The 13,004-nt window shown below is 40.6% G+C and overlaps 1 protein-coding gene across 2 annotated transcripts in view; it reads left to right on the top strand.

Moving 5' to 3' along the window:
• PIKFYVE (phosphoinositide kinase, FYVE-type zinc finger containing) overlaps positions 1 to 13,004 on the top strand; it is a 77,102-nt gene that overhangs the window by 41,940 nt on the left and 22,158 nt on the right. For both annotated transcript variants that reach the window (XM_043444893.1, XM_043444892.1), the window contains 10 exons: positions 2,353 to 2,493; positions 3,187 to 3,313; positions 3,544 to 4,703; positions 6,256 to 6,356; positions 7,518 to 7,589; positions 8,484 to 8,655; positions 9,294 to 9,472; positions 11,288 to 11,401; positions 11,858 to 11,966; positions 12,070 to 12,224. In XM_043444893.1, the coding sequence (XP_043300828.1) occupies positions 2,353 to 2,493; positions 3,187 to 3,313; positions 3,544 to 4,703; positions 6,256 to 6,356; positions 7,518 to 7,589; positions 8,484 to 8,655; positions 9,294 to 9,472; positions 11,288 to 11,401; positions 11,858 to 11,966; positions 12,070 to 12,224 (2,330 nt within the window). The remainder of the gene's footprint in view (positions 1 to 2,352; positions 2,494 to 3,186; positions 3,314 to 3,543; positions 4,704 to 6,255; positions 6,357 to 7,517; positions 7,590 to 8,483; positions 8,656 to 9,293; positions 9,473 to 11,287; positions 11,402 to 11,857; positions 11,967 to 12,069; positions 12,225 to 13,004) is intronic.

Here is a 13,004-nt window from a genome sequence, read left to right as displayed (position 1 = left end):
GATTGAGCAACTGAATAACAGCAACAAAGTGTCTTGTTCATCAGTGCTTCAGAACATAGTTTATTATATCTTTAAGTCCTGACCTATTTAGGTTTTTAGTTTGAATTGACAGAAAATGTCAGTTGATTTGACCCCCCTGTCCCCACCCCCGGCTCTTTGCTTGGAGTGGGGGAGCTCATCGTGGCATGACCAAAGAGGAAGCTGAAAGGTAGCTAGTTAAAAAAGGAGAATGAGAAAAAAAGGGCAAGGATAAAATTAGGCTGGGCATCATACTGTCTTCACAAGGTCTGCCCCAGAGGTCTGTTGGTCTACCCCTGCTCCATTCTGTCTTCCTGGCCTGCCTCCTGACACTCGTTCATTGCTGAGCCTGATCCAAGCCCCAATTTTAGCAGGGTGCTTCATGTACAATCATAGTAGTTGACTGGAGCTGGAAATGTGAGGAAATGTGTTTGCTTTCCTTGTATTTGAGGCCAGAAACTTAAAAAAGTGAATTTATTTTAGTTCTTCTTTATTGAAGCTGCACAAATAAAATAAAATGTCATTAAATTGCAATTTAATAAGCAGAGTAGGAAATTAACATATTTCAGGGAAAAAAATTTCATTTTGTTGGGACTTCCCTGGTCCAGTGGTTGAGAACCCGCCTGCCAGTGCGGGTCTGGAAGGTTACACGTGCTGCAGAGCAGCTCCGCTCATTGGCCGCAACTGCTGAGCCCGCGCGCTGGAGCCCGTGTGCCGCAACTGCTGAGCCCGCGCGCTGGGGCCCGTGTGCCGCAACTGCTGAGCCGGCGCGCTGGGGCCCGTGTGCCGCAACTGCTGAGCCGGCGCGCTGGGGCCCGTGTGCCGCAAGTGCTGAGCGCGCGCGCTGGGGCCCGTGTGCCGCAAGTGCTGAGCGCGCGCGCTGGGGCCCGTGTGCCGCAAGTGCTGAGCCCGCGCTCCGGGGCCCGTGTGCCGCAAGTGCTGAGCACGCGCGCTGGGGCCCGTGTGCCGCAAGTGCTGAGCCCGCGCTCCAGAGCCCGTGTGCCGCAAGTGCTGAGCGCGCGCTCCGGAGCCCGTGTGCCGCAAGTGCTGAGCGCGCGCGCTGGAGCCCGCGCGCTGGAGCCCGTGTGCCGCAAGTGCTGAGCGCGTGTGCTGGAGCCCGTGTGCCACAACTGCTGAGCCGGCTCTCTAGAGTCCGTGTGCCGCAAGTGCTGAGCCCGCGCTCCAGAGCCCGTGTGCCGCAAGTGCTGAGCCCGCATGCCCTAGAGCCTGTTGCTGTGCAACAGGACAAACCACCGCAATGCGAAGCCCCAAGCTCTGCAACTAGAGAGTGGCCCCTGCAACTGCAGAAAGCCCTTGTGCAGCAACCAAAAATAAATAAATAAAAATTAAGAAAAAATTCTTTAAGTGTAAAAAAAAAAATATTTCTTTTTGTTAATAATGGGAGAATTTGAGAATGTCCAGTTTCTACCAGTAAGACAGAGAAAGGTGAAAAGAAATGTACCAGGGCAAGTTCATTGCAGGGAACAGGCTCATCCATTGCTGATGGCTCTGACCGTGAATACAAAATTGACTCAGAAAACACTGGGCATTTGGAGCAGAAGTGACAGGTGTGTCCCCACCTTCCATTGTCTCCTGAGTCCAGAGATTTTATAAAGCAATTAACTAATTATATTTTTAAACTCTAGTTGTTATTTACAACATTCATTTGCTTTGAGAGTAAGCCTTTGTCATGAAATTGTATTAAACATTGTTTTAATTTGTAACTACCACTGTTCTAAGTAGAATATTATCTGTTGAGAGATAGAAATTAGGAAGTAGCTGAAATAGTGTCTGTTAGTTATTTATTCAAATACCTGAAAGAAGAGAGATTCTGGTTAGTTTCAGAATGTAAAAGGGGAAATCCATAATTATGTTAAAAATACTTAGTTGCTTTCATTTGGGAAGCTGGAGAATTTTTTGATTTTTTAAGCTTCGAGAGCTAACTAATTGGATTCTTGGCTTTTATTTCAGGTTATTAAGAACTCAGTCCTTCAAAGAAAAATTAGTGAGTTGGAGAATAAAGTTTCTCCGGAAACTCTTTCCAGCATAGTCAGCAGTTTAGAATGATAAAGAGTATTCTTGGTTATGTTTGAATTAATTTGCTTACACAGTGGTAAGTGGTATTTAGCATATTTTTACCTGAGATTGAGGACCTGAAAAATGAGTTAACATATTAGTACAATGTTTACTTAGTAGGAAATGTCTATTAGTAGTGGTTTGTGGATGAAGAAAACTTAGACTGAGTTTGATGTTGTAGTCACACTGCCCTAGTATTTTTACATATCTAGATCTTGATTTGTACCACATACAGTGTTTTTTGTTTGTCTTACTTAGGAAAGGGAATTCCTAAAGAATTATGTTCAGCGAATAGTAGATGTTCGACCCACACTGGTTCTGGTTGAGAAAACGGTATCTCGAATTGCACAGGATATGTTGCTGGAACACGGCATTACTTTGGTCATTAATGTAAAATCAGTGAGTGTTCTTATTTTTCTATTATTTCTAAAATTGACAGCTTGTAAATTTATATGCATGTGTGGTAGATATAAAGGGTTCTTTGATTATTTATTTCTTAGCTGTACTATATATATTGGAAGCACAGGCACGGCAGCGCTTTCCTTATTTAAGACTGGAGAATCTCAGGCTCGAAGAAAGTATAGTTAATGTAGCACTCATACATAATGAGTTATGTAACACTCATTATAAGTGTCTACCAAACCATAGATGTAGTTGACATTAGTTATTAAGTAGTCTTTGTAGAGACGTCATTTTGTTTGGGGAATCATACAAAGCAGAAAATTTTCTCTCCCTTGAAAAATTACCTTCTTCAGTGTAGAGGTCAGTTGTGGAAATTCCCCACCCATCACCCCTGAATCAGTATCTTGTGCCAATGAATAATGCTTAAATGTCTTTTGATGTTATTAATGTAAGTATGGTTTATTTTAGTAAGCACATGTTGATTGCTAAATGTAAACTTCTCTAGAATCAGTATAAGTCATATAATTACTAAAGTCAAGGAAATTCATCTTGGAAGAAAATAGGGCATTTTCTGTTTTCTTTTTTTTTTGGTGAGGGCATTTTCAAATGTTTCTAGTATTTTTCCATATAAAATGTACTAAAATCTTATTCTTCTTTAGTTTTGTAATATGATGTTGTTCTGTGTTCTAGCAAGTTTTAGAACGAGTTAGCCGGATGACCCAAGGTGATTTGGTGATGTCGATGGACCAGCTGCTTACCAAACCCCACCTGGGCACCTGTCATAAATTTTACATGCAGATGTTTCAGTTGCCTAATGGTGAGTGATCTTTAGTGTACATTTACCTGAAATGGGGGGGCCTGAGGAAATGAATAAACTCATCAGAATGATAATGTTGATATATTAATAGTAGGAAATGACTATTAGCATACAACTATGGTCTTACTTAAGAGTTTTTGTCTGGTAGATGTTAAGATAATGAACTAATTCTGTTTGGACTTCTGGATTGCCACCTGAACCTTCTTAACCTTGTGTTTGTTTATTTGTAGAACAAACCAAAACACTGATGTTTTTTGAAGGCTGTCCACAGCACCTGGGCTGTACAATCAAGCTTAGAGGAGGCTCTGATTATGAGCTGGCTCGCGTTAAGGAGATCTTAATATTTATGATCTGTGTAGCTTATCATTCTCAACTAGAAATCTCCTTCCTCATGGATGAATTTGCTATGCCTCCTACATTAACGCAAAACCCTTCCTTCCATTCTCTGATTGAGGGACAGGAGGATGAAGGGGCTGCCCAGGAGCCGTTCAGCGGAAGTCCCCTCCCCCGGGAGCCTGACATCCCCCCGGACTTTCTGCCTTCTGATGATGGCAGTTTGCTAGAATCAAGGGTTCTGTTTGAGAAGGGTGACCAAGAAAATAAGAGCATGCCACAGGATGTTGCCTCTTTGAAGCCTCAAGAGCATGCCCCAGCAGCCTGCCCGGTGGGTGCCCCCTGTGCTCTCTTCCCATCAGTACCAGAGTCATTGCTGCCGCTCCATGTGGATGACCAACAGGACGCCATAGGCAGCGAGCAGCCAGAGGCTTTGCAGCAAACAGAGGAGCTTCCGGATCCTACAAGCCAGATGAGAGCCTTTAGAGACCCTCTGCAGGATGACACCGGCCTGTATGTTACCGAGGAAGTTACCTCTTCTGAAGATAAACGGAAGACTGATTCTTTGACCTTTAAACAAGAGTTGAAAGATGTGATCCTTTGCATCTCACCGGTCATCACATTCCGGGAGCCATTCCTTTTAACTGACAAGGGCATGAGATGCTCTACCCGAGATTATTTTGCGGAGCAGGTTTACTGGTCTCCTCTCCTCAATAAGGAGTTCAAGGAAATGGAGAGCAGGCGGAAGAAACAGATGCTTAGGGATCTCTCTGGCCTTCAGGGCATGAATGGAAGTGTTCAAGCCAAGTCCATTCAAGTCCTACCTTCACATGAGCTCGTGAGCACCAGAATTGCTGAGCATCTGGGTGACAGCCAGAGCTTGGGGAGAATGCTAGCCGATTATCGGGCCAGAGGAGGAAGAATCCAGCAAAAACATTCAGACCCTTTTGCTTACTCAAAGGAGGCGTCGAGTACCTCAAGTGGCAAATCAGGAAGCAGAACTGAAGGTGATGAAGAAAAAGGGTTGATTACAAGTGATGCAGTGTGGTCGACAAAGGTGAGCAAGACCGCTTTTGTGCTTGTGTACATTTAAGATGGGTGGAAAATCTCTGCTATGGCAGGGTAAAAAAGTCAGATATGACAGCTTGCATGCAGATTTATTAAATATTTCATCTGTGCTTTTTTCTTTTTTTTTGGTCTCTTTTGTCTTATGTGTTGCTTTAAAATGTATGAAATAGGAGTGTAATGTGATGAAACTGGATTTGAGGGTTTCAGGTTAAGCTCACAGAAAACTCGGAAGAACTCTGAGGTTGGGGGCAGTGTGGAGCTGCTTAACATTTCTGACATGATGACTTGGGTGTAATGTGATGTGTCTTTGATTCTACTAATGGTAGCCAGCGGGAGAGTAGAGTTGGAAGCTTGTTATAGGAAATGGGTGTGTTTTTTTCCTTATTATAGGAAATTATAGGTGATAAAACTCATGAACAAATCCATCTTTTGAGGAGAAAATACAGTTGTTTAATGAAACAAGTAGATGTTCACTTTCACAAGTCTAGAAAGGATTAAATAATGATAGTATATTGTTTTTAATACATGAAACTGGAAAGAAGGGATGTGATAAGAGCCATGTTTAATGAAGTATGGAAAAAGGCTTACAATAAACTTTATATAAATATGTATTTTATACATTTATGTAAACTTATTAAAAGTGATTTGGGGGTCTTTTAAATTTACATGAGCACATATATATTTTTGATTCATGATTTCTATCTTTTATAACTCATTCCTTGTACATTATCTACAAAACACAGATAAGTAAGCATTTTGTGTAAGGATGCTTACATTTTATTGTAATGTATGTACAAGGATATTTACTGAAGTGGTTATTTCTGACTGACTGCTGCTAAAAGGATGAGTTGGATCTCACTGAATGACCCAGAGAGAGCCCATGACATATTTTCTTGTGTTAAAAAGCAGATTGTGTTTTAATATATGTAGCATCATCCCATTTTTATAAAAAAGCGGAATCACCTGTGTATACTTCTGTGGGTGTTTTCATGTGTATATGTGTATGAGCTAGAGCAAACACATGATTTTTAACCACGCAGTCAAATTTATCAGTTTGGGAGGTGGGGCAGCTTCAGAGGAGGAGAGGCTTTATGTGCTTCGGGGCCTTTTGCATCTTCCTCTGAAATGTTTAAATTTTGACAGAGACAGATGTTACCTTTGTAATGATCAAAAGCAGGTATAAAATACAAATAAATAACCTTAGAATTTAGATTTCTGGGTATCTCAGGTTGAGATTATATCCAGCTCTCAATTCAGACTGTCATATTTAAATAACAACTCCTAAAATAATTTAATGCCTAGTTTTGTAAAAATAAAGAGTAAGAAAACAAGTTATTTAGACATGTTTGCATTTTTAAACCTTTTGGATTGTTTTAACTTAAAAATTAACTGCTCTTCTTCCTCATATTTAGCTCCCTGTAGTTTTCGGTCTTCGCTGGAACCCCGGTAGTGTTGATAGAGGCTTACAAACCGAGTGGCGTGTTGGATGTTGGAGGCGGGCGTCGGAGCTGGAGTCTCACCGGATGTCTCTTCTCTTCCAGGTGGACTGTCTGAGCCCTGTCAACCACCAGCGGCTGTGCGTGCTCTTCAGCAGCTCTTCTGCCCAGTCCAGCAATGCCCCCAGTGCCTGCGTCAGCCCTTGGTAGGACCCCTTCCCTCCCTGGCATGTTGCGCTTAGGAACAGAATTCCAGCAGCTGTGAAAAAAATTCAGCCACTGGGCTGTGTAGGTGCACGGCAAGCTGCTGGTCATAAGTGAATTGATGGAACTTTTGAATTTGTAAATTAAATTATGAAATTTGGATTTGTTCATGGGTAATAAAAGTATGTTAAGAGTGAAGAGGGATGCAAGAACAGTTTGTAATTATAAAAATGTGAAAGTTGATACATAAAAGCTAGTTTTAAGCACTTTGATAACATGCACAAATCAGGCAGGTTTTCTTTGGGCATTGTTTTCATAAAATCAGTCAGTTTTTTGCCTTAAGTTTTATTCTAAAACTTAATTCCAAGTAGATTGATACAAACACATTTTATAATGTTATAATTTGTTTCCAATGATAGTCACAAAGCCTAGTTATTATACAGTTTACCTCTGGTCTTAAGTACTGTAGAACATAACTGCTTGTTTTTGGAGTACTTGCCACAATAAAATGTCTTGCATATTTTAATTTTGGACACCAGAAACACTTATTTCTACCAGTGAGATCAGGGCGTCTTCTACACTGGTGTTGCTCTACCAGGCTGACTTGGGCCTGGTTGAGCCCATGGGAATTTTCTCTGGGAATTTAGGTCGAGGCTTGAATAAGATGTCAGTTTCAAAAGGGTATGTGTAGCTGAACTCTCTTATTTAGGTGTAAAGTTGGATGTAAATTTAGGACCTGGCTCTCCTGGAAGAATATGAGCTGCTGCTCTTCCTGTTCAGTAATGGTGTAGACTGGAGAGCAGAGACAGGAGTCCCATTTTATAGTGATGGAGTTTAAAGCTTTGTAAAGGAAACTTGTACTTCTTCCTAACGCAAATCAGACTTACCCATTTAATGTTATTGTTTATGTATCCTGATTAAATAGTTCCATAAGATACTAATGGACTGGGAATGGATACAATGCTGTAATATGGTAGTCCAAACCTATTATATCAGATAAGGTAAAACCTGTTCTGTAACAACAAAAGAATATTACCTGTTTTGTTGGTAATAATACTGTATTATAAGTACATCTAACAGATATCAATTTGGGGTCTGATGAAAATGTTTTTGCTGGGTTGTAATTTAATGATATGTTTCTAAGAAATGATCTTTTCTTTTAGGATTGTAACAATGGAATTTTATGGAAAAAATGATCTTACATTAGGAATATTTTTAGAGAGATACTGTTTCCGGTAAGAACCAGTTTTCTCCTTATGTTCTATTTATGTTTTTTTTGATGCACAGAATTTCAACATAAACATGAGTTGGAGAACTGTTGTTTGACCTTCCTGTTCATGCCTCACGTCAGGGCTTACTGTACAGAGAAGTGATCTGTTTTATATTCAACCCCGGAAGTCTTCTTCAGTTCATTTTTCAGATCCATGCCCATCTAATTGCCCTGCAGTCCTGCAGATTTTTTTTTTTTTTCAGAATGTGTGTTTTTACAGTGATTCAAATGAAAGACAAGAGAAACTAAGGACCTCAGTTGAAATCTTAGTGCCTTCGCTTGCCACTTTCATGACGAAGAGGAAGTAACTTAATCTTTGTGTGTGCGTGCTCAGTCGTGTCCAGCTCTTTGCGACTCCATGGACTGTAGCCCCCCAGACTCCTCTGTCCATGGAATTTTTCAGGCAAGAGTACTGGAGGGGGTTGCTGTTTCCTTCTCTAGGGGATCTTCCCAACCAAGGAATCTAATCCGCATGTCTTGCGTCTCCTGCAGTGGTAAGCAGGTTCTTTAGCACTAGCATCAGCTGGGTTAGTCTTTACAAGCCCCCTTTATAGGTATTAACAAACTCCACAAATGTCAAGAGTTTTAATAAGTAAAATGAGATGACGTTTTAGAAATGCTTGGCAAATGGAAGGTGCTTAACAAGTGGAACGTATCACTGTGATGTGGTTGAAGGTGCAGGGTGTTCAGCTCTGCAGGCTCATAGCAGGACGAGTGGTACCCTGAGCACACCATCCACCATCATCCTTACTCTGGAGAGGATGCTGCACTTTCTCGTCTGCAGTCCTGGTTAGCCAGCATTCACTATACATGGCTCCTTGGTTTCATGGTTAATGTGAGGACTTTCTTTTTGTCAAAGGCCTTCCTATCAGTGCCCTAGCATGTTCTGTGATACCCCCATGGTGCACCACATTCGACGCTTTGTCCATGGCCAAGGCTGTGTGCAGATAATCCTAAAGGAGCTGGATTCTCCAGTACCTGGATATCAGCATACAATTCTCACCTACTCCTGGTGCAGAATCTGCAAACAGGTAAGTGTACCTTGTTGCTGTTCTATTGCGTGTAGTATCATTTCTTTCTATAGTTCTTTTTGTGGGGAAGTGTCAAAGACCAGATAAATGTTCATGCCTTTCTTTGACCTACCAGTTTCCACTTTTATTAATTTATTGCAAGGAAATCGTTATGGATACTTATAAGCGTGTTTATATATACCTACATTGAAAAGTTCATCAAAATAATGAAAAGCTTGAAATGTTTTAAATGCCCACCAATAGGGATTGGTTAAACATGTCCATATAATAGGATATTCTGCAGCCATTAAAAATCAAGCTGCATAAGAATATTCAATGTAGGGAAAATATGATATATTACTAATAATCAAGGTTATGAAGCTATAAGAAAGAGTTTTTATTTATAAATATCCTGGCTAAGGATATATGTTTTCATGTATGGAAAGAAAGCAAACATACTAGCATATTGATGGTAGTGGTAGGATTACTGATGAGACAGTTTCTGTAGCCATCCCTCACCCCACCCACCTCTAAATTTTTTTTTTTCTTGTTTTCTGCAGTCAGAATATACTAGACTTGTACTAAAGAAGAAAATACATTTTTTTAAAAAAGATTCTTAGTATGTGATTAGATAACAAACAATTTATGCTGAATTTCAGGTAACACCAGTTGTCGCTCTTTCCAATGAGTCTTGGTCCATGTCATTTGCAAAATACCTTGAACTTAGGTTTTATGGACACCAGTATACCCGCAGAGCCAATGCTGAGCCGTGTGGTCACTCCATCCACCATGATTATCACCAGTATTTCTCCTATAACCAGATGGTGGCATCTTTCAGGTAAGAAGCCTGAGCAACCTTGTCACAGACACACACTCCCTGGAAGGCTTTGTCGCATTTCCACTGTTACTTGATTAAACTCACTTTTGGTGTGTGCTGTTCCCTCCCCATCAGCCTTGCAAATACGGGGCCATACCCTGCAAAGAGCTTTCAGTGTTATTACAGTATTTAATCCTTTAAGAAATGTGTTACTATTACCCTGACTTAGAGACCCTATAGCTACCTAATAGAGCTAGCAAGTGATGGAGTCATGATATAAACTGGTAGATTTGCTATTGCAGGTGTGACTCTTAACATTGGTTTTGCATCTGAGAGCCTGTCAGAATTTTTGCTAAGACATTACTTAGCATAAGGATAATTGGATAGAGCTGGATAGAGCTGAAATCACTAGTTCAAAGAATGGTTTTAAATGATTGAGAAAACTCTCAGAATATATCCAGAATCTAGGGACTTCCCTGGTGGTCCAGGGGTTAAGAATCTGCCTGCCAGCACAGGGGACATGAGTCTGATCTCTGGTCCAGGAAGATCTCATGCTGTGGAGCAACTAAGCCCAAGGGCCACAACTCCTGGGCCTGCCCCCTAGAGCCTGCGCTCTGCAACAAGAAAGCTAACTGCAGTGAGAAGCCCACGCACAGCAGCAAAGACCCAGCATAGCCATATATATCCAGAATCTGAACATAACTCACCACCTCCAGCACTCCCATTCTGAACTGAATCTCTGTCGTCCTTCCCTAGATTATTGCAATAACCTCAACCAGCTTCCCTTTAGCCTCGCCCTGCAGCACAGCAGTCAGAGTGGTCCTATTATATGAAAACCAGCTTAGGCCACTCCTGTTCTCTGGAGGCTCCAGTGGTGTCTGTTTCATCCCGAGTGAAAGCCAGAGTCCATTTATGGGCCTCGAAGCCCCTCATACTCAGGCTTCTCACCCCCACTCCTCTCCCCTCACGCCCCGTGTTTCAGCCTTGCTGGCCTCCAGGCTGGGCCTCAGTTATGCCAGCTAACCTCCTTCCTGGGAGCCTCTCATTGTTCTTCCATCTCTGTGCTGCCTGCTTCTAGACATTTGCTTATTTTTCCTTACTTTTTTCAGATCTTTGTTCAGATTTCACCTGCCCTGACTTCTTCTCACCCCTAGCACTCCTTGCTTCTTTTTCGCCCTTTATTTTGCCCTGTAGCACCTACTCTCTGGCATAAGGTATGTTTTAAGTATTTGTTTCTATTTATTGCCCAAATCTTGTTGTTCCTGAATCATGAGAGCAGGAATTTTGGCCCTTGCTCAGCACCTAAAACAGCATCTGACACATAATAGGTCCTCAGAAAATATTTGTAATTGAACCTATTTCCTTTTTTAAGCAAGAGCTATTAACCATGAACCTAGGGCCTAGGTTGGAAAGAGCATTTACTAGACAACATGAACTTCAGGTAGAAAGGAAACTCATGAAGAATCCTTGGGAGCTGAGAAGGTAGTGAATACCTGTGTCTAAGCTGATTGTAGGAAGGAGTTCCTCGCTCTTTATGGAGGTTTATATCCCAGTCATTTGTTTTTAAAGCACACGAGGGTGGCCCCGGGATAAATGATGATAGCACAATGCAGGGGGAAAACAACACAGAACAAAATCTTTTTAAAACTGGGAAGGATATTGGTAATGATTGAAAGTGGTCTTCAGTATTTTTGGTTGTTTGAAAATGCCATTTTATAGAAACTTTATGATCTCTTATGCCCATAAGACTTAGTTGGCTGTCATGATACACTTCTGCTCAAAATATTAAAATATTTTTCACTTTTCTACTATTACTTGTATTTTCTCCTCTCACAGTTATTCTCCCATTCGGCTTCTTGAAGTGTGTGTTCCACTTCCCAAAATATTCATTAAACGTCAAGTCCCATTAAAAGTGTCCCTTCTTCAGGATCTGAAGGACTTCTTTCAAAAGTAAGTTTCATTTTCTTTGATCATCTGTTTTTATTTAGTACTGCCTGAAATCTAAACTATTTTAAATATCTTGTTTGTTCATTCAGCTTTCTTTGAAAACAGAAATAACCTATTTTTCTAATTGTATGTTTTATATGTCTGATGTAGAAATGGGAAAATGTAGACAATACACAAAAGTATTAATAAAGAAATCAGACTCTCCCAAGCATAGCAACTGTTATATTTTGATGTACATCCTTTCAGGTCTTTTTTGTTTTGCAAAATTATATGTGATTCTTAGTTAGATAAGCTCTTACTAAAGTTCTGTGTACATCTTTTTTCTACTTTTTAAAAAATTTATTTATCTTAATTGGAGGCTAATTACAATATTGTAGTGGTTTTGCCCATCTTTTTTATACTTGTGTGAGATTAGACAGTTTGATTCTAACTTTTCTAAAATGTTTAATGTTTGTTAAGAGTTTCACAGGTATATCTTGCTGTGGATGAAAGACTTGCATCTTTGAAAACTGATACATTTAGCAAATCAAGAGAGGAAAAAATGGAAGATATCTTTGCACAAAAAGAGGTAATTCATTTTTCTGACAGAAACCCAGCAGTCAGTTGTGAACTTGTTAGAAGTTCCCTTTGGGGTGCGTCTCAGATTGCTGGAGCGGTTTTTGTCCCCCTAGATGGAAGACAGCGAGTTCAAGGGCTGGACTGAGAAGATGCAGGCGCGGCTCCTGTCTTCCTCCGCGGAGACCCCCCAGCAGCTGCAGTCAGTCTTCGAGTCGCTCATCGCCAAGAAACAGAGCCTCTGCGAGGCGCTGCAAGCTTGGAATAACAGGTGTGACTCTGCAGTCAGGTGTTTCTTTCATATTGTTGCAAAATGTGCTCTGCCAGGATGTTTTTGATTTCAATGTCCTTGTTAGTTGTGGATGTTGCCTTTTACTCTCAAGTTGTAGGAGGTTTTATTTTTATCGCTCCTACCACCCTCCACTTCTTTCATCCTTTAAAGTGCAGTTTGCAAAGATACAAAAAAAAAAGAGATGAGAATAGCCTTTGTTGCTATTTCAAATACAGTATGTGTGCTAACTGAATCTAATTTATCTGTAATAGTAAACCATGGAGTAATTATTGGGTATTAGGCCATGAGTTTCAACTGATTGTTTTGTGTATTTTATACCTGTATTTAAATATTTATTTGGGGAAATTGTTCCCTTTTAATGCATATTGAAAAGTTCAGTTGGATTAGTATAGCATTTATTTATTGAGCACTTGGATGATGCTGGGCACTAAGTCAGGCACCAGATGGACATGCACTCTTTTATCTGATTTTGAATCCCACATGTGTATATACTGCTTTCATTTTACAGAGGAAACTGTGGCTCTATGAGACTAACGGATTTGCCCAAGTTATATAGCTGTTGATTTTCAGAGCTGGGCTTTGAGCCTTGGTCTGTTGGTCTCATTATAACTTGCTATTCTTTACTAACCATAACCATATCAATAATAACTGATTAGCTGATTAGAAATAAAACAAAACTTAGTTATGTACAGCTGTAAAATCTATTGCTTTTGAAATAGGAAAATTAATTATTGTGGTTTCAAAGCTATAAGGAGAATA

This window comes from Cervus canadensis, chromosome 24 (assembly GCF_019320065.1).
Source record: "Cervus canadensis isolate Bull #8, Minnesota chromosome 24, ASM1932006v1, whole genome shotgun sequence".
NCBI lineage: Eukaryota > Metazoa > Chordata > Mammalia > Artiodactyla > Cervidae > Cervus > Cervus canadensis.
Note: the sequence above shows the minus strand (reverse complement) of the source record. Positions and strands in the feature narration are given on the sequence as shown.